Source organism: Fundulus heteroclitus, chromosome 3 (assembly GCF_011125445.2).
Source record: "Fundulus heteroclitus isolate FHET01 chromosome 3, MU-UCD_Fhet_4.1, whole genome shotgun sequence".
Taxonomy (NCBI): Eukaryota; Metazoa; Chordata; class Actinopteri; order Cyprinodontiformes; family Fundulidae; genus Fundulus; species Fundulus heteroclitus.
The window spans coordinates 41,515,373-41,536,815 of record NC_046363.1 but is presented as its reverse complement, the minus strand read 5'-3'; the positions used below and the strand labels follow the sequence as shown (position 1 = coordinate 41,536,815).

The 21,443-nt window shown below is 44.4% G+C and overlaps 2 protein-coding genes across 2 annotated transcripts in view; one reads left to right on the top strand and one right to left on the bottom strand.

Annotated features, from left to right (window-relative positions):
- The window catches only part of LOC105922701 (C-type lectin domain family 10 member A), a 512,726-nt gene that overhangs the window by 48,736 nt on the left and 442,547 nt on the right, over window positions 1-21,443 (top strand). The window lies entirely within an intron of this gene.
- The window catches only part of sh3bp5b (SH3-domain binding protein 5b (BTK-associated)), a 42,148-nt gene continuing 24,632 nt past the window's right edge, over window positions 3,928-21,443 (bottom strand). Inside the window, exons 4-9 of the mRNA XM_012856741.3 lie at window positions 19,061-19,225; window positions 18,151-18,281; window positions 9,464-9,506; window positions 8,099-8,318; window positions 6,458-6,814; window positions 3,928-4,864 (exon numbers count right to left, since the gene is read on the bottom strand). Coding sequence (XP_012712195.2) covers window positions 4,653-4,864; window positions 6,458-6,814; window positions 8,099-8,318; window positions 9,464-9,506; window positions 18,151-18,281; window positions 19,061-19,225 — 1,128 coding nt within the window. The 3' untranslated portion in view covers window positions 3,928-4,652. The remainder of the gene's footprint in view (window positions 4,865-6,457; window positions 6,815-8,098; window positions 8,319-9,463; window positions 9,507-18,150; window positions 18,282-19,060; window positions 19,226-21,443) is intronic.

Genomic DNA, 21,443 nt, shown 5'->3' with positions numbered 1-21,443 from the left:
TGGTCACACTTGCATCAAGTAAAACTGATTAGCGTCACCTGGGAACCATTTTCCTCTTTTTATTCCACATTTCCCACATAGTTCACTTTGAGTATCACAAATAAATCACAGCTTACTTTGCTGATATTCATCATCCATGCCGGTGCTTTTCAGAACCCTTTAAGCTGTGGAGCAATAAAAATCCTTTATCCTTTCTTTGCTTTAGCTGATAAAAGTTATGCAGCCAATAAAAAAAACTTGTTGACATCAACTGGTTGCAGCTGTGGATTTTGGCAGCATGAGGCAAGTTAAGCATTTAATTACTTTGTTTCATATTTGCTGACGTAAATGCTGTTAAATTCATGATTTTTGCTGGCATGTTTACTGCTCTGCTTGACAATATTTCATCTACAGTTAGGTTTGTTTATGGATAGAAATGTCATAAAGTTGCTCCAGATGATTTTACTGAATGCACTTGCATCTGTTGGCAGAAGACGAACCAAGATTTAGTCTCACATGTTTTTTATTAGATACTGTTAGAAGTTAAAGACCTCTCTAAGACCTAGTTTTTCCTCAGGATTTCTAAATTAAATGACCAAAATCTGCTATTTTTATCAACTCTTGGTGGCAGGATGTTTCTCTGACCTAAGTCTGTTAATGTCATGCAGACAACAGTGTGGAAGGTTAAAGTTTCATGGCCAAATCAGCTGATCTACATTATATGGCTAAAATGTATTTGCTCATAAGCCTACACACACACAAAGGACGTTTCATTCTAAACCCAAAGGGTTTAAAATAATGTCAGCACACTTATTTTAATAAGCACATCTGGGAAGGCTTTCCACAGGCTTCAGGAGCATGTTTATGGAAATTATTTTTTCCAGGAGATCATTTGTGAGGTCAAACTCCGATGTTAGTCTTTGCTCTGATTTATCCCAGGACTTTGTGCAGGTCAATCAATTGTGTCAACAGCAAACCTGCTCACCCGGGTCGTTGCGGACCTTGCTTTTGGAACCGAGGTTGGAAAAGGAAGAGGCCATCATTGAACTCTTCCCACAAGGTTGGAAGCAGGAACTTTTCCAAAATGTCTTGGTATCCTGAAGCAAAAGATCCTTTCATTTGAACTAGGAGCCCAACTACTGAAAAACACCATAATCCTTTTACCAATCTGTGATAGTTTGGCAATCTATCCAGGGTGTATCCCACGTCTCGCCCATTGACAGCTGGAGATGGGCACCAGCATCCCTTTGCGACCCCACAAGGGATAGATGTGTTAGAAAATGGATGGATAATGGATGTGGGTTCTCATTGTGGCATCTGCCAAACCCAGATTTATTGAATTTCCAGACGAGAGGCACGGACCTTCACCCCTGAGGTCACATCTTGATTTCTCTTGAGTCCAGTGGTGGCATGTTCTGCGTGGAACCTGTTCAGTGAAGCTCTATGCTGTTCTCCAGCTGATCTGAGGGCCACGTGATGTTTGGAGGTTAGTTGCTACTGACTGTACAGAAAGTAGGAGATCTCTGTGACTCAGCAAAGTTAATTTTTTTCTTGTTTGCATCCTTCTTTAGTCAACAGAAAGAAAGGTCAACTTAACCACAGAAAGTGATGGGGCCCATCAACACGACGGCCTGACTGTACATTTCTAGGAAATAGAACAAAAATGTAACTGTGGGTGTGTGGGAAATAATCTAATGTATTTATCATCCCAATAGTCTTTCACAGGGCAGATGGAATAAAAATAGTTTGAACACTGGACACAGTTTTAATTCAATCCACTTATAATTTTTTTCCAAAGGTTTGTATAACTGAGCCTCTGGGAGGCTCAGTTATATATTTACACATTTATTTGTATAAATATAGGTGGAATATACAGTCAAATTGAATAAATTAGGATATTATCAGAAGGTTAATTTGTCTCAGTAACCCAGTTAAACGCATATATATTAATTACTCACAGACCAGTCCTTATTTCTGTTCACAATTATTTTTTGCCTACATATAATGAAATCATTTAAGATTAGAATGTTACATCAAACCGATATAGAATACATTTTTAATACAGAAATGTGGGCTTGATGAAAGTATGTTTAATACTTGCTTAAAAGTTATTTTCAAAAGGTACTTTTAACTTGACAAATGAGCCTCACTGGAACTAACTTACTGAATGTGACATCTACATCTTTTTACTATTTTGTTGCAGTGTTGGTACTGATTGCTGAAAAAAACACTATTGGATGAAAATTCACAGATTTTTGGTGCAGTTTTAAGTCATTAAAATGCATTAAAAATGCAACACTGACAAGGTTCCCTGAAATCTAAATAAAATCTTCAACTTTACTCTTAAATTACAATCCAAAAATCTTCTATGTCCATCTACATTATACTAGATCCTGGTTTTCTATAAGACTACATCTATGTCAGGCACACAGTGTTTGTCACTTCCAATGTCTATAAAAAGCCGTCTCGATAAGTTTACCCATTTAGACCAAAGGGTTGCAGCACAAGCAGCTTTTTGTTTGAGGTCCGAACTTCAATGCTCTAACCAGATTAGTTGGAGCTTCTCTAAAGCCGCCATGTGCTGACTGAAGTCAGATTGTCTCTAACCTTTAAATTATCAAAGACAATGACTTCATTTAGAGTAGAAGTTTCTAGGAAAGTTTTCGGTTCCAGAGAAGTTCTGAGTAATCACAGCAAAGGTCCTGAAGATGAAGCAAGTTTAAGAGCAAGCTCTTAGTAAATTAGCTGTTCAATCATCAATATGCGGCACCTGGAGTTGTTTTCTTCTTAGTTTAATTTCTGCATCAATGCAGCGCAGCATGGAGGCAATCAGCCTGCAGCTCTGCTGACGAACTCAGGAAGCCCGGGTAGCAGTAGCTTTTAGCGTGTTACATCGTTGGTTCTAGTGGCTCCATCTTCCTCTCGACAAGACTTTGCTGACGGTTTTAGGTCAGGCCAGTTTCCTGGCCAATCAAGCAGTGATACCGTGGCCAATAGAGCAACTACTGGTATTTTAGGAGCATGGCCAGGTGCCAAGTCATGCCGGGAAATCACATTAGCATCTTCATAAGCAGATGGAAGCATGTCGTGCTCCTGGTTGACAGCTGCTCTGACTTTGGACTTGATAAAACACAGCAGACCAACTCCAGCAGACGACATGGTTCCCCAAATCTTTGCAGACTGGAAACGTCACACTTGACCTGAATCAGCTTGGATTCTGACTCTGGGACCTTGATTTCCAAATGAAAATGCAGTTGCCATTTATCTGCCCAGAGAACCACTGAGCAGCAGTGCAACTCTTCCTTTTTCTTCTTTGCCTATGCAAGATGCTTCTGTTGCTCTCTCTGGTTCCAAAGTGGCCCCAGTTTTTCCTTCCATTCAACTTTCCATCAGCCATCCAACTTAGGGAGATCCGTTTGTGGCTTCCGCTCCTTGTGGAGGGAGTTAGTACATTTCTGCACCTCAAAAGTCCAGTTGGCGTTCTTTCCCATGTTTGGCTGACCATAACTTTTCTGAGAAACTGAGCTTTGGGTTTTAACAGAAGTAAATTCTTGAAATATATAATTCTGGGTAATAAGTTTATGTAATAAACAAGTTTCACTGTTTGAATTAAATTACTGAAAGAAATTCACTTCAAGGTTTAAATTATGAGCAGAAAACTAAAATGTCAGAGAAACCAATTTTCCTGGAAACATTTGATGAATCTTTTTGTTCAGTTTGTTTAAATTACACCCAGACTCCCACCTCTGAGCTTGAGGTAATATGTGGCAATTACAGAATAATGCTTGTGTTTCCATTTCCAGGAAGCAGGATCTTTCTTCTGGGGAAATTTAGACCCACAAAAACTCCCCTGTTGAGGAGGCTTTGACATTGCCAACAATGTTCTTTTCTGTCTTTTGTGCAACTACATCTTTAAAAATTAAATAAATTAGAAGAATGAAGCTTTGCAACTTGTCAAGTTCTCTCTTTATTGAAGCTAAATTGCACCATTTGTGATAAAAGGAGACATGTTTAACAGTTTCTTGTTGTGCACTGAGAAATCTAAACCACACATAGGGGGGGGGAATTTAAATGAGAAGCTGAAGCTTTCATTTCACTGAACTGCAGTTTGTGTCCCATTACATTTAAATCCTAAACATCAAACACATAACATCATTTAACACAACATTGTCTTATAAAACACCAGAGTAACATGGGGTATAAGGCTAAAGGCTGGTTATTTTCCCCTCTACTGTGTCCCAGCTTTCTTTAAATGCTGAACCAAGCGCAGCACAATGCCTTACAGTTTTCAGTGTGCCGTTTAACTGTGCTAACTGCTATTTATAATTCAGGAGCCGACTGATCCAGGTCTAAGGTCATCTGCAGGCAGCTGGTTTGTTGCTTCGTGATACAATGCAGGTTGGTTTTTACTTGAGAAAATCTGACTTTTATTCGTTTTATCTCCTGCCATTTGCCAGAGTTTGTTACGTCTCCGATATGGGAGTCCATGGGTACGTCAAGTTGTAGGGAAGCATAATTTACACCAAACGTCACATTCAAAGTTTCTGTTTGACCATGGAGTGCGGACATGGACTACAGAAAAAAAGGTAGCTTATTCACAGCACAGAAGAGTTCCAGTAGCTTTTGGTTCAGGATTAGAGTCGCTGCAGAACCACAGTCCCTCTGACATTTTCTCAGACTCCTTTGATGAGGACAACCGTTTGCCCCGGCGGCGTCTTCTGGGGACAGCTATCCTTGTTTTTGGCGTCACCGCCTCGTGGGCGTCGCAGGTTGAGAAAGCTAAAGCGGGCCTCAAGGCTGAAGCTCTTCTTGGTGCTGGAAGTTGAGATGACGTTTCCGGTCGGAGCGTTGTCCAGATCTCCCTCTGCACCTTCGGCTCGGTCACCTGCAGAGAAGGAAGAGGTCAGGTCTGATATGGTTTTCCAAGAATCATCAATTCATAATCCTGGTATCTGATAGTTTGAAGTTTTCCTCAAATTAACAAATTTGCTAACTTCCTGGTTTGAATTTTTTTCAGTAAGATGGCAGAAAAAGTGCAGGAATAACTGGAGGTTTGAGTAGCTACATGGAGCACAAAGCAGCCCATTATTCCCCTCTCCTACCTGCTGCTGTGCACTGCTAATCAGCTGGTCAAAAGAAGATGGCTAAACTTCTCACTTGCATACATGAAATACAAGTTTGGAAACATTTCTAGGCAAGAAAAACACGATCAGTCATGGTGTGGAAACAAAAGGAGCCTGACTATATAACTGCTGTTAGCTAATATCAGCTTCTTCTACGTGCATTTTGGTTGGACTAAATGTTGTATTGTATAACTTTGTCATAGTTCTGTTGTCAAATTTAGAAGTGGCACTTTATTTCTATTAAAAGAAAATGTTAAGCTCTTAAAGGCAATAATGTAGGCCTCGTTTTATTTTTTCCCATATTCAATGGAAGAAATGGTACTATGGTTACTGTTTGTGTACTGTTTACATTTCTAAAGAAATATTTTCTTTCCAAAGAAGTTACATGATTGATCAGGGGTTCCTGAAACACTTGGAAGCTGAATAGATATAACTTTACAAATCTGATGGTTCAATATCTTAAACAGACTAAAAATAAATATCGTTGTTGTTAAGCTCATGTCTATTGATTCAATAATTTAGCAGCAAAGAGATTTAATATGTTTATTTTGTTGATATATGGTTTCAATTAAAATGCAGTCAATTGCGATTATTTAATTATGGACACTAATTCGATTAACACCACTTTTTATAAATACATTTTCTAAATTTAAATAGAGCTAATAAAATCTAGATCAAGGTTAGCAACAAGAGCAATTAAAAAAAAAAACAATTATGTCAGTTAGATTTGTATACATGTATACATCATGTCAATACTGTAATAATGTAATACTGTTGTATTCTTATACAAGATTTTTCCTCCTGTGAGAATCTCATACCAGCCATGGCCACAATGCTTTAAGTTTGTCTTTTTGTGTTCTTCTTTTCTTGGATTAAAAAACCCAAACAACTGATTTAGAGAATGGGAAGATGGGACCACAGCTCAGAGATCATGAACTGAAGGGTTTTAAACACATTCCTCTCTGGATACGGATCCGCGGCCGGGTTTCCTTTCTGCACAGGAACCACTCGGCCAGCTGTCACCTTGACAAATGTCCAGCTTTAGGGGAGCAGGTGTGAGCCGAGCAGGTAGCAGGAGATGGAGTACCTTAACCAAAATAGATTCGGAAATTTCATCCATCTCACTTTGCTGTGTTTACTTTTTTTTTTTTTTGTTTTTTCCATTTTCTGAGTCTGTTTGCACGGTTTGCACATAGAACCCTGTTAAGTCTGTTTATCTTGTTGAGGCAACATTGGTTTTAAGGCTCTATATAAATAACTTCCACAGATAGAAATTGCATCTAATTGGTTATATTATTAAAATAATTTTCCTGCTACATTAGGCAAAACACAGATTTATTTTCTCCATCACTCACCTCTTTCCAGGTCACACTCGGGTGACGACGCCCCACTGCACTCGCTGCGAGGCCCGAGCACCGGTGAGATGAGGCCAAAGTCCGATAGCGACACGGTGCTGGGAAGGTCCAGGCTGCAGGGACGGGACACGAGAGCTGGGGAGGACGCAGAGGAGGACGAGGAGGGTGTGGGCGACGGACAGTCAGATGAAGACGTTCCAGAGGAGGAGGAGGAACCAGGGAAGGGGCACGGCGACTGGAGCTCCTGAGGGCTGCTGGGCGTTGAGCCGAGGCTGCTGGTGGACCGGGTCTCTGAGTCCTCCTCGGACATGACGCTGCTCCCGCCACACGGCTCGTCGTCGAAACACTCCGACGCCACTGCAGGAGGGAGGCCATGGAGAAAGGACACGGCTAATTTTACTAGACAGATAGGTGCAAGGATGAGGGCAAAAGGATTGGAGTGGAAGAGAAGGGATGAAAAATGACAGAGTGGATGAAAAAGCTGATAGAAATAGATGTGAGAGCTGTCAGTTCCTATTCAGCGGGGGTGCTCACTTTCCCCGCATCAATCCAAAGCACGTGAATGCACAGTTAGTGTCCTGGGTTATTTTAGGCATCACGTTCCTCTAAGTTGTTTCTCCTTAAACTGGGCAGCTGTTACCATAGTAACACACTCAAAGTTAATCTAAATGCCACAGTGATGGGATGCAAGCGGGATATTCACATCCCGTGGGCAATTTTCCAAACCATGTGAGCTGAAACAGGTTTTTGGAGAATTTGAGGGTTTTTCCACTGGGCTCTGAAGAGGCGGCGGCATTTTTCAGGCATCTTGCTGATAGCTGAAATATTCTTTCAGCTGACGATGCCCTACTGACTTACACAAATAGGGTTAAGGGATAAGACTGATATAATATGCATGGACTCCTAAAAAAGGTGGATGGTGGAGATTTATTGCAACATAGTTTACTTTTTATGTTTTAGTTACTGTTAATCACTGGGTTTGATTAAAAATGGCTACTATCTCAGTGGCTTTTCTGACATACTGTAAATTAGAGGCTTAAATTATTAACCCTAAAATTTATTTTATTTTATTTATTTTTTATGGAGCAGATTGTACTTTTAACTCTTCATAATTTATACTGCTGTTGTAGCGATAAACATATGGTTTGTTAGAAAATATTTAGTGTCTGGTTCTTCCTGTAGTTGTGATATTCTGTCTTTATGAGAACAAGCCCTGACAGAGAAACTTGGTTCTTTAGGCTGTTTTTCTATGTTACGCTCTGGTGTTTTTGCTTTTAACCCTTATCAGATGTTAAAAGAATGACAACAAGGTCTTTAGAAAAGCACAATCACTGGCTGTGATGAGAACCTGTCTGCAGTCCCCTCAAAACTTTTCAACGATTTAGTTTTTATAGCATGCATAAAAGTCATTTTATCTTCCTTGTTTAGCTGAAAACGGTTAAGTCTGATCTATAAAAAGCAACAGGTAAATCTGCACTGGAGCAGCAGTTGGGGCAGGAGGAAGGAAGGTTTAACTGTTACTGATCAAACTGGTATTTCCCTGGAAGAACTGCGACGACAGGGACGCTTTAACAGAATTAAAAGTTCCTCACAGATTTCTCTGAAACTTGACAAACTAGAGAACCCGGACGCTGTACTCACTGGATATTCCATCTGACTCCATCTTAAAGCTGGAGATGTCATCCCCAGAACTGCCGTCCCCCTCGGCTCCAACTCCAGCCCCGCGAGGTCCAATGGTGGAGCTCCTGCGGCGCTCGTGGATTTCGTCAGAGATCATCTCTAGGTTCTTCAGAGCTGTCCTGTACTCTCCTTTGGCCTGAGACAGTTTGGCTTGTCGCTCATCCACAGTCTTCTTCAGGTTCTGGAGGCGAAAAGACGAGGAAGAGAAAAACGATAAATAAAGCTTGATTACAGAAATGCTCCTTTTTGGTCTGAAATGAACGGCGCTCATGACAGATTTGAGGAATTTAGCACCTGATCATCATGGGTGAAAATGGCAAAAGCTTTGATTAAGCCGTCTTGAGTGAAACTTCTTGTGGTGTGTGACAGAACTGCTTTTTGAAAGCTTAGTGTAGAACAGGATCCATTTAAACTGATATGAAAACGTTCCTGAAACTAGGCAACATTTCATAATGTCACCTGCTGATAGAAGACAGACTGTAGTGTTAGTTTCACTTCAGCTGGAAACGGTGCTCGGCATATTTCTGTACATCCAAATCAAACAGAATCCACACAGAGAGATGACCTGTAACCATAATCTGCTGATCTTTCAGCTTGACTGGACCTCAACAGTAAATGGCTGGTTGGAAACTCAAAAACACAACATTTATCAGATCAGTGAACATACCATGCCTAAGTGCTACCAGGTTGCTACAAAAACAACAACTCTACTTTTGGTGACGGAAACAAAGAAGAAGGAAAAAAACGCACAGAGATCTCTCCCCAACTGTTAAGCATGGCGAGGGAGGCCTGATAACTTGGGCTTGTTTTGCTGCCACTGGATTTTAACTCCTTGTGTAACAAAGTAATTTAAAGTGAAAGCCTAAAACTAGATATGAACAGACAACTGGCTTGTGACCAGAATGGGACGATCGTCAGCTTGATTGGTTTGTGGCTGATAATTGAATGGATGGATGCTCCAAAATCTGTAGATGTACCATTAATTTCACTGCGCTCTCACTTGCGCTGCAATGTCAAATGATGTAAATAAATAATGACTGATCACAGCCAGAAGGATAGATTTCTGTAAATATTTCTAGTATCTTCTTATAACTCTTAAATAGAAATCAAAATAACCTAAAATCTGTATCTGCAGGCCAAAACCCAGAAATCAAAACACAAAATTCAGATCATTGCATATTTGGTTTGAAATATATTTTCATTTGAATGGCCACTGAAAACTAAAAATCAGCTCCGATTCTGGCCAACTTAATTAATCCAGAGAAAATCATCCAAGCTTCAGGAATGAAATTTAAGAGTTCAGTAAGTTTAACAGCCATCACATACCTCCAGCTGCAGGTAGTACTTTGCCTTCATCTCAAAGTAAGGCCTGTGGAGGAAAGGTCAGAGGAGAGTGGATTAGATTAGGGGGTAAAATGCAGAGTTATCCCAGTTAATAGCGGCACCCACATCATCACCAGGCAACCCGCTGGAGGAGAAACAGACAAAGGCATTGTGATGTTGGCTGATCAAGCAACACAAATTAAATTAACACCCTGCAGAGGAAACTCACGGCAAAGCTCCAGCTTCTGGTGCAGACAGAGTGGATCCATAAAAAAAGAAAACATTAAAATGTGGCTTTAACTCTTTGAGTATATATGATTAATAACAGCTAACTGTCCTTAAGACACCAAAATTTATCAAAAATATTTGTAGCTGCAGTTTAGCAGTAAAGCTTTTTTTCCCCCCTTTTAGAAAACATCCAAATTTCATTTATTCATTTATTAAGTTTGGATTTTCGAGCTCATGGATGAATGATCGGTGATGAATGTAGACCCCAGATGGGCAGCCACAGCTGGCATCATATGCTGTAGAGTCTATTAAAGCAAATCTGACAGCAAAGCTTCGCTTTGACAGCTCTGATGCATGAAAAGGTGACCACACAGCGGTAAGGTCATTAAATCAATCTTCCGTAATTGGACTTGGTTGCTTCACGCCTGCATTTTGATGAGCTGCAGCAAAACACTGCTCTCTAACAAGCAGAAATATTTTTAAGCACTGTCAAAATGGGAATTCCCTCTGCTTGTCCAGACATGTCCCTCCTAACTGTGAGTTATGAGATGGAGATAAAGGACATGCCACAGGGTGTTATGTAACATTTCTGATTTAATCAGGATCAGTTTTAAAGATGCTAAGAATGTATGGTCTTACAGCCTCAATCATTGCAGTGCAGCAACACAAAAAACAAGATTCTAGATCAAAACAAGCTTTGCTGCTAGTAGGCTGTTAGCTTTACATTTCAGTATTCAAATTTTAATTTTAGAATTTAATCACGGCTGACAAAAAAAAAAAGATCAATATTTGTTGTGGTTTGCCCTACAAAACAAAGTCCATTCTGATAGAACAAGTCTCATTTCCATTAAGCGTCACACACTAATTGGATTTTTTAGGCTTTGACATTTTCTGTCATGTGACTGTGTAGTTCTGCTGCAACTTGTGACTGCAGCATATTTAGCCAGACTTCCCCTTTTCAAACACCTGCTTACAATCACCAGACTGGGGTTTTCGCTGGGCTTGGGCTGTTTTCAGCTGAAAGGAGAAGCACGGTATCACCTTGAACCAAATATAGAAAACTCAAACTGCTCATACCTGGTTCTGTTTCGTCACACCAACAACCTTTGATTGAGCTGAATAACAGTGTGACAGATGGACAGACAGACATGACTCTCCAGGGTTCTACATTCAGAATTGAGTGTCTACAACTCAAGCTGCTGTACTGATGAGGCTGACAATGAAACATTTTTTTAGAACTTTTTCCTCCGTCTTCAGCAGAACATTTAGCTAAAATTCATCTCAAGCTGCCAGGAGTGCACCGGCAGTCAGCTCGGCACCATGCTGTGTCCACATGCTGCACCAGCACAGGACAAGCTGCCAGGGTACATTCAGGCTAGACACCCATCTGAAATGACCACTGTGGGCCTGTGACACACCCGACTTAAGACAGAAATACATATTTCACATCTAAAATACATTCTTCTCTAGCTTTCCAATCTTGGTCATTTCAGCATCAGAAACTGTTTAAATCCTTTTTAGCTCAAAGAAGTAAATATAAAAATGCAGACTTTTGGTAGAATTGCAGCGGAAGCCATTTGACGCATGAGGGAGAGTAAATTTTACTAATTTATAAATCAGAATGAAACAATTACTGGTTCTATTTCATCCCTCCTGACCGCCAGAGGCGGTGCTGAAAGCACTGAATGTTCCCTTCGGGCATGCGCAGTTCGAGTAATTATACCAACAGAGTCACACCTGTGACGCCGGATGACCACTCGGAGGCTATATAGCCTGCTGTCATCCTTGGCTCTGTTCCTTTTTTCTTCTCGCAAGCGGTTCGCTAACTTCCCCGTTGTGTGACGCCCCAACGCGCGGAGTTGCGGTTTTTCCTCCGCCCTCCCAGGGCTGCAACGGGTTGATTGTGGAAGTTCTTTGGAAGGTAAGTAAGCTGTTTGTTGGTGACGGTAGCGTTCGCGCCCCCTCTCCCAGCTCACGGCTTTTCGTTACCCTGTTACCTACAGCTGGGGCTGTTGATTGTGTACGGCTAATGTTGTTAGCCCATTTCGGTTTACCAGTTTACCTGGTGACGGCAGTGTGTTCGCCCCCTCTCCCAGTGTGACTAATAAGTTAATTTACCGAGGTCTAAAGACGACTAACGTTGTTAGTTATTTGGTTTATCAGTTTATACCGGTGACGGTAGCGTGTTCGCTCCCTCTCCCAGTGCGACCAAAATCATTTACCGAAGTTGTGTACGGCTAATGTTGTTAGCCCATTTCGGTTACCAGTTTATACCTGGTGACGGCAGCGTGTTCGCCCCCTCTCCCAGTGCGACTAAGTTAATTTACTGAAGTGTAAAAGACGGCTAACGTTGTTAGCGCCTTTGATTTATTGGTTTTATACCTGGTGACGGTAGCGTGTTCGCCCCCTCTCCCAGTGTGACTAATAAATTGATTTATTCAAGGGTGAAGTACGGCTAATGTTGTTAGCCCATTTCGGTTTACCAGTTTATATCTGGTGACGGCAGCGTGTCCGCCCCCTCTCCCAGTGTGACTAATAAGTTGATTTACCGAGGTCAAAAAAAAAAAAAAAAACGACTAACGTTGTTAGCTCCTTTTGGTTTACCAGTTTATACCTGGTGACGGCAGCGTGTTCGCCCCCTCTCCCAGTGTGACTAATAAGTTGATTTACTCAAGTGCGAAGTACGGCGAACGTTGTTAGCGCCTTTAATTTATTGGTTTTATACCTGGTGACGGTAGCGTGTTCGCCCCCTCTCCCAATATCAGCCTCCTTGTGTTTGCAGCCTATTTCTTGGCTCTGCCATAACTGGTGACGGCTGCGTTCGCGCCCCCTCTCCCGATTTTAGCGCATTTTCATTTAATTGGGTTGAGCATTGCCGACCTTAGACATGGATGGCTTCCATAGCTGCAGGGATTGTGGGGCTGCCCTCCAGGCAGAGGATGGCCACGACCTGTGCCCTACCTGCCTTGGACATGAGCACCTTGTGGAGGCGTTGTCCGAGAACCCCTGCATGAATTGCAGTTTCATGCCACATGCAGTGAGGGTGGCCCGGTTGGCACAGTTGTGCCCCCAGGAGGGTTCTGACCTTCCGCCCTCTGGACAGGTGGATCCCCCCAGGCGTTCTAAGCGCCGTGGTGGGTCTGCGGTCTCAGCACCCCCTCCTCGGAGGAGACGGGCCAAACTTGACCAGGGCCTGGCCACAAGGGTGGAACAGTTGTCAGCGGAGTTGGCAGAGATGAAGTCCTTGCTGCAGACACATCGGTCTGATACCTCTCTTCCAGTGGCTGGGCTCTCCTCCCCACCCATGCCTGAACTAGTTGCGGAGGAGGACGTCATATCTCTGGCTGCCTCTGCTTCTCATTTCAGAGATGAGGAGGAGGCAGGGTCCTCTCAAGCCTCTGACAATGGGTCGTTTTCATCCCGGAGTGCAGTTGGGGAGGCCAGTGACAGTTCCATGCGGGATGTCATGTCCATGGCCCTGAAGCAGCTGCAGCTAGAACTCCCGCAAGGAGAGGTGTCCGACTCCGGGAGTGCCTTTTTCAGGCGCGGACGGGCCCCTACTCCATTTTCTGTACCTCCATCAGAGGAGTACCTTAAGGAGTTGCACGCTTGCTGGCGGGACCCGAGAGCGTTATCACGGCTCTCCTCAGACGGTCGGGTGTTGGCTGCCATGCACGAGTCGGTGAAAGCCGGCCTGGACCGTATGCCAGCAGTTGAACCAGCTGTTGCTTCACTGATTGTGTCACCAGATGAGGCCCTACGTCCTGAGGTCAGGTGCCCACGGACTCAATGCCGGGTTACAGATGACCTCTTGTGTAAGGCATACAATGCAGGAGCGCGTGCGGGACGTCTTGGCAACTCCCTGGCGCACCTCATGTTCGCCCTCTCTACATCCGTTCAGGATGCTGGTGGTGCAGCTGCAGCGGTTGGCTTTAGTGACGCAGCGTTGCAGGCCTTTGCGCTGATGACCAGAGAGCTCGGTCGAGTCATGTCATTCCTTGTCCAAGCTCGTAGACAGGTCTGGCTTGCACAGTCTCCTCTCACGGAGGCTTGCCGTAGGACCCTCAGGGGTGTCCCGGTCGTGCCAGGGGAGTTGTTTGGGTCAGCTGCCCTGGAGGCACTGGAGCGGACTATTCAGGCGCGTCAGACCAGCCAGCAGCTTTCTGGCCTTCGCAGGAGCGTACCCCCCTTTCCTCAGCGTTCAGGGCGCCCTGCTACTACCCCCAGCGTTCGGCCACGGCCTCAGACTGGTGATGGATCTGGTGGTTCCTATCCCCGTGATCTGCGGCAGAGACCCAGCAGGGACTTTCGTAGGCCAGTCGGCCGCCCAGCTAGACCGACCCGGGCCTCAGATCCTGGACGTCCTCCCCCCAGGGCTCCCAGAGGCCGAGGGGATAGAAGATGACGCCACCGGGCCAGCCGTCGGACATTTTTCCCATCAGCAGCTACGTTTCTGGGCTGCTCACTCTGTGGATCCATGGGTGGTTGCCACCCTAACCCATGGCTACAGACTCCAGTTCCGACGGCGGCCCCCTCTCTCACGCCGGGTCAAAATGACCATTATCACCGACCCGGTGAAATCCTTGGCACTAGACCAGGAGCTTTCCGCCCTCCTAGCCAAGGGAGCAATCGAGGCTGTGGATCCTCTGCGGCAACCCAGAGGCTACTATTCCACGTACTTCCTCGTGGCAAAGAAGACTGGCGGTTTTCGCCCCGTTCTAGATTTAAGGGGACTCAATCAGTACCTGAAAGTCCTTCCATTCCACATGCTCACCACAGCAGAGGTCCTTCAGACTGTCGTGGCAGGGGATTGGTTTACGTCAGTAGATCTGACAGATGCCTACTTCCATGTACCTATTGCGGCAGAACATCGCCGCTTTCTCAGGTTTGCTTATCAGGGTCGCCATTGGCAATTCCGGGTGCTCCCATTCGGGCTCTCCCTTTCCCCGAGGGTGTTTACTCGTTGCGTGAAAGCGGCCCTCTCTCCTCTGCAGGCCTCCGGAGTAAGGATTCTGCCATACCTGGACGACTGGCTTCTCTGTGCTCCCACTCAGGTAGCTGCCTCTCGGGATACGTCCCGGCTTCTTCTACAGGTGTCACGGTTGGGCCTCAAAGTCAACCTTGCAAAGAGTTGTCTGGTTCCATCTCAGACAACCACCTTTCTTGGGATGCATCTGGACTCCACTACCATGAAGGCCCGTCCGTCTGTTCGCAGGGTGGACGACATACTCCAGTTTGTCGGTCGATGCAGGCTGGGCAGGCAGTTTCCTTACAGCATCTTCCTGCGAATGCTGGGCAAACTGACATCGGTCACTCGTGTCGTGCCCTTGGGTTTGCTCCTTCTGCGCCCTTTGCAGCGGTGGCTCAACAGCTTTCACCTAGATGCCAGGCTGCACAGACGTCACAGGCTCATGGTGACGAGGCTGTGCCTCCGTGCCCTAGCTCATTGGCAGGACAGGACCCTCTTGTCCTGTGGCGTTCCAATGGGGTTAGTGGTGTCTCGAAGGGAAGTGGTCACCACGGATGCCAGCCCCAAGGGCTGGGGCGCCGTGTGGCAACACAGAGCGGTTCGGGGTCTCTGGGGACCAAGGGAGCGCACCGAGCACATAAACGTGCTGGAGCTGCGGGCTGTGCACATGGCCCTCAGGTGCCTTCTGCCCCACCTAGAAGGACGGCATGTGTTGGTTCGAACGGACAACACCTCTGTTGTTTACCATATCAACCACCAGGGAGGCACCAGGTCAGCACGTCTCCTGGAGGTGTCCAGGGATCTCCTGGAATGGGCGTTTCCCCGTCTGTCCACCCTGCGCGCAGCATATCTACCAGGGCGGCAGAACCAGGTTGCAGACTCTCTATCCCGCCAGGCACCTGCTCCGGGAGAGTGGTCTCTTCACCGCGACGTAGTGCGCAAGATCTGGAACCTCTTTGGCCAGGCAGAGGTAGATCTGTTTGCCACAGAGGAGTCAACCCAGTGCCCCCTATGGTATTCCCTGACAGGGGTCGGGGGCGCACTGGGCCAGGATGCGCTGGCTCATCCATGGCCACAGGTTCTCCTGTATGCCTTTCCACCCCTCTCGCTGATTTGGCCTACTCTACGGAGGGTTCTCGAGGGAGGCCACAGGGTGTTGCTGGTAGCTCCGTTCTGGCCAGCACGCCCATGGTTCCCGCTGCTTCGGAGTCTGTGTCTCAGTACTCCATGGCGTCTTCCAACAAGGAGGGACCTGCTGTCTCAGTTGGGGGGACAGATATGGCACCCCAACCCTCAACGTCTCCAGCTGTGGGTCTGGCCCCTGGGAGGCTGACTGGGTGTTCAGAACCTGTCAGACACACCATTTTGAGTGCTAGGGCGCCCTCCACTAGGCTGCAGTATGACAACAGATGGCGTCTTTTTTCTCAGTGGTGCTCTGCCCACAATGAGAATCCGGTTACCTGCTCGGTGCCCACAATTCTGGAGTTCCTCCAGTCTCTCCTTGATAAGGGCCGCTCTCCTTCGACCCTTAAGGTGTATGTTGCGGCAATTTCATGTCGTCACCTACCTGTCGACGACCGTACAGTAGGGCGCCATGATCTGGTCTCTCTTTTTCTGCGCGGTGCTCGTAGGTTACGCCCGCTGCCGGCTCCACGAGTGCCCGATTGGGACCTACCATTGGTTCTTGCGGCCCTGTGCCATTCTCCATTCGAGCCTTTGGCACAAGCGGACCTCAAGTGGCTTTCTTGCAAGACCGCCTTTCTGTTGGCTATCGTGTCGGCTAAGAGAGTCAGTGAGTTACATGCTCTCTCTGTCAGCCCTACATGTATCAGGTGGGCTTCAGATGACTCCGGTGTTACCCTGTGGCCTAATACTGCATTTGTGCCTAAGGTGTTGTCTCCTTTTCACCGTAACGAGCCATTGCAGTTGGCTCGGTTTCAGCCCCAGTCAGGTGCAACCGAGGGGTCTGAGTTATTGTGCCCAGTAAGGGCATTGGAAGCATATATTTCGGCCACCGCAAGTCTAAGACGCTCAGACCAGCTTTTTCTGTGTTATGGGGGTCCGAGGTTAGGCTACCCTCTTTCCAAGCAGCGTCTGTCTCATTGGATAGTGAGTGCCATCTGCCACGCCTACGCTGTAGGTCGCCGCTCCCTGCCAGTCAGGGTGAGGGCACATTCCACCAGGAGCGTCTCTGCTTCCTGGGCGGCTTTGAGAGGGGTCCCTCTGGAAGCAATATGTGCTGCTGCATCATGGGCTTCCCCGACCACCTTCACGAGGTTCTACAACGTCAATGTGACTGTCCCTCATCCACTGGGTCAGGTCCTTTTACAAGGTTCTGCTGGGCCCTCTCAGTGAGGTATGTGCTCAGGATTCCTCGTGACATAGTTGGCATTAGTCATTCAGTGCTTTCAGCACCGCCTCTGGCGGTCAGGAGGGATGAAATAGAACGAAAGTTACGTATGTAACTACGGTTCTATGAATCCCGGATGACCGCCAGAGCTTCTCTGTCACTCAGAATCCTTGCTTCTGCGAGAAGATTCTGTAGGAACAGAGCCAAGGATGACAGCAGGCTATATAGCCTCCGAGTGGTCATCCGGCGTCACAGGTGTGACTCTGTTGGTATAATTACTCGAACTGCGCATGCCCGAAGGGAACATTCAGTGCTTTCAGCACCGCCTCTGGCGGTCATCCGGGATTCATAGAACCGTAGTTACATACGTAACTTTCGTTTTAATCAAATGTATGCTGTTGCCTTCCCTCCTAGTGAATAAACTTAAACCTGTAATACCACTTTTTGGATATTTTCAACTCATTTTAAGAGAAACTTCATCAGATCAATAACTGATTTCCTTATAATAATCAGAATACAGAGCTGCATGGTGGTGCAGCTGTTATCATTGTTGATTTGCAGTGGGAAGGTCCTGGGTGCTAGGATAAATGATTAGCAATAAGGCCAAACAGTTATCTGTGAATACTATAACAATGATAAGATGTCAAAGCATTACTTAGTCCTATTATGATATGTGCTAAAGAGTTGGCAAAAGAAGACACTGACCCAAGAGAAATGCACCAACATGCTGTGGACTATAGAGAGACAGATTGTTCTGTTTGGATCTAATGGACAGGGCTGCACAGCAAGGCTGATGCACTGTGACAAAAAGATTCTGGGTTTGAGTCCTTCTGCACGGAGTTTGCATGAAGTGGGTTCTCTCAGGGTACTCCGGCATCCTCCCAGACTACAAAAATATTTTCTGAAGATATTTTCAGTGTTTTCATATGGGTTTTGTATTTTGTTTCACAATTTTACGTTTAATTTTTCTCTCAGGTTTAATTCTAGATGTCTTTAAAAAAAAAAAAGAGAAAGGAAGGAACATCTGGATCATTTTCAGATCATCTAAAGCTGTTTGAAGTATAAAGGTCAGGTCTTATTAAACGTTGCCGCCGTGGTTGATAAAGGGGAAAATGTGTCAAAGCCGCAGCCTGATGCGCTTACTTGGACTTGCTGATGGTCCGTTTCAGCTTCTTCTCCAGTTGCTTCATGCGGGTGTTGGCTGATGTGTATTTCACAGCCGTTTCCTTGTGTAAAAGCTCACTTCTTGTCTTGGTAAGCTCTGCCTCCATCACCTGCAAGAGCCAATCAGAATCCACTGTTAAACTTACACTTTTAAAGAGAGGCGATGCAGGAAAACCAAAGCGGCAGGCATGAAATCCCCAAACACTAGTTTTTACAATCCTCGCCTTCAACAAGCTGCTGTAAGACACTAGGACACAAACTGAGTGGCAGTGTCAGTTTAATTACAGTTCTATGTCTTTTTTCCCTTAAGCCATTTGATATTCTTACTGTCGAACTACTGAACTAAATAACCTGACCAGGATGCGCAGTTTGAACAGGAAATATGTAACCCAATACATTTATTTCTATAAAAGTTTGTTACAGATATACAGATTTTTTTGTAATTTCAGTCAATCTTTGTAGCCAATCTTTGTATCTAAATGAAATTAAAGAAAGAGAAGGAGGGTGGGGGGGGGGGGGGGTGGGCAGTTAATAGACAACTTCAAAAGGGGCAGATTTCACTCTTAGTGACCATAATTCACAAAACTGAAATCCAAATAACTTAAAACAGCAGTTTAAGCCTTAGTGCCATGTTAAGTGGAGGTTAACCGAGCCTGCTAAAAAGACCACAGTTATTATTATTCTATTATTATGCTATTATTCTACATTTCTGGTAATGTACAACACTAGTTCACCAGGAAACATGGGAACAGGTTAAACCATAGTTAGAAAGAAAGGGGTGAAGCTTTTTTTTTTTTTTAAGTACACCTTTTAAGGTTCATGGGCGGCTCTGTGGCTTCATGACTGTTTAAATTAATAAAAAAAAAAACAATCAGTTTTGTCTTCTCACCCGCTGTGTGGCGTGGTTCAGCATCTCCTGCCAGGCAGAGTCGAACTGCCGATAGTCCTCTTCCAGGAGCCTCTGCTCAGCCAGGGAGATGGTTTCCTTCGCTGCCCGCAGAACCTCAGTGGCTCGGTGGAAGTCCTGAGTGGCCTTCTGGGCCTCCAGTTGGGCCTTTTGGACAAACAAGGAGAACCTCTGACATCTTTCTGTCTTTATAAAAATCAGACTTAAGACACGTTTGATCATTACGATGAAGCAGTTTTTTGTTGTCCAAAGCAAACTTTACACAATTTATTACCTTGGCTACATTACACAGATGAGACCTTTAAAAACAAGCTGAAATTAATTTCATTTTGTTTGGGTAATATGAAATTAAATTTGTGACTAAATGAAAATTATTGTGGCTGCTTTAAAGCATCAACAAATGACATCCTTTAGAAGGCAAGCAGGTTTTATTCAAGTCCATAAATATAGAATGAGAAGAATCCACTGGAGTCCAATCATACAGATTCAAATTCAACTGCACATATTGCTATTTTATTTTCATTATACAGTTAAACTCAGTTGATAATGTCAGTGGGTGAAAGGTTATAAGGAGGCTAAGCAGACTGCCGTGAGTCACTGACTTTGACCACATCAACTTCACAACATCTGTATGAACACAGTGAATGTGCATCCTGTGACCTCCCCATGAATAACTCCCGCACTCTTCAAGACCTGCAGTCTGCCCGTGTTGTTTCCTTTCTCAGAGATCTTCACAAAAGAAACTTTAAAGCACTCTTAAATATATTTAACTTTTAGACTTTAAATGGCTGTAATGGCCCCAAAAAAAGCTTCTTGATATCAGATTTTAGATGTAAAAATGTAAAATGTATAATCATGTACAGCTAACAAAAACAGCTCAATCGCAGAGCTATTTGTAGCCATGTTTAGATGTTTTGTGGCCTAACACATTTCTGACTTCACCCTTGTTTTTCATGTGAAGCTGCAGCTCCAAGACAAGATGGCCTTCGTGAAAGGAAGTCATCGCAACCAGCACACTGCAAAAACGGATCTAAAAATGAGTAAAATGTTCTTGAAGGTAATGTATTTATCCTTGATTTGAGCAGGTAAATAAGATTATCTGCCAATGGAATGAGTATTTTGACCCCTAAAATAAGATAATTAGACATCCTGCACTTGAAATAAGATGATGGAGATGAACGGTTCCTATTTTAAGTGCAAAAATCTTATTCCATTGGCAAATCATCTTATTTACCTGCTCAAATCAAGGACAAATGCACAGATTTTAAGAAAATTTTACTTATTTCTAGTTCCATTTTTGCAGTGCAATCCTGCAGATTTACGGGCGGACAAGGTGTCACATGGATAAAAGACCACACAATTAACGCGTGCATAATTTGTCACGCTGAAAAAATAAATGCATTTCTTGGTTGTTGTTGTTTTTTACATTTGCACCTTTATGTGCACATTTATCAGCACTAAACTGGGTTTTAGTGTCATGAGCTCTAAAAGTGAACAGAAGCTGGTCGCCTTCATCTGCAGAGGATATCTTGAGAGGTGATAGACTTTATCAAAAATAGTCTAGATAATTGCTTAACACCACGCTGCAACTTTCTGAACAAAAAGACACAGTGACATGTCAAACTTCTAAAAATACATGCCATCATAACTACGTTGTTAAAAAAAGGATCCCATCTTGTTAACATGTCGAATAATGCTGATAACAGTGATTTTATTCAGCATAAAATGTCTTTGAATTTGCGATAAAAATGGTCTGTAGGCAAGCAACAAGCACAAGCTGAGCATGCTGTGTCCGTAACTATAAAGACAGTACATAATGTTAATGTGCTGAATCATCACTGATATGCTGCAAAGAATCCTGGCTTATCTGTCTCTGCAAAAAAGAAGTCTGAGTCTACTCTGCAAGGACATTGCAGAGTGGAGGAAACCAGCTCATGTTAAAGTTAGAAAATAAGTATTATCTGTGACGGCTCTCTTAGGCTTGGTGAGAAAGGCATGGAGGTGGTGTAACCGCGTGAATATTGAGTCAGAAAATTACTCGACTGACCCTGAACCCAGCGAACTCTGCTGCACCTGTAAAGGCTTATAAACACATTTAGACCAAATGCAGGTCATGCAGTAATTTATATCCTGTGTGATTTGGCCTGAAAAGCAAAAAACTTAGCACCGCGATCTAGTAATGACCGCATAGCAATCTCACCAAATCAAATTTCTCTACCTGCACTTATTGCACTAGTATGCCTGTAGTTTAATGTTTTTATTCTTCTGATTACTTGAATCCGATGCAGTCACATGAAAACAGATATTTCCAAGAATGTTTCCTTTGCCAGCAGTTTACATGCAGATCAGTGGAGCTCAGTGGAGC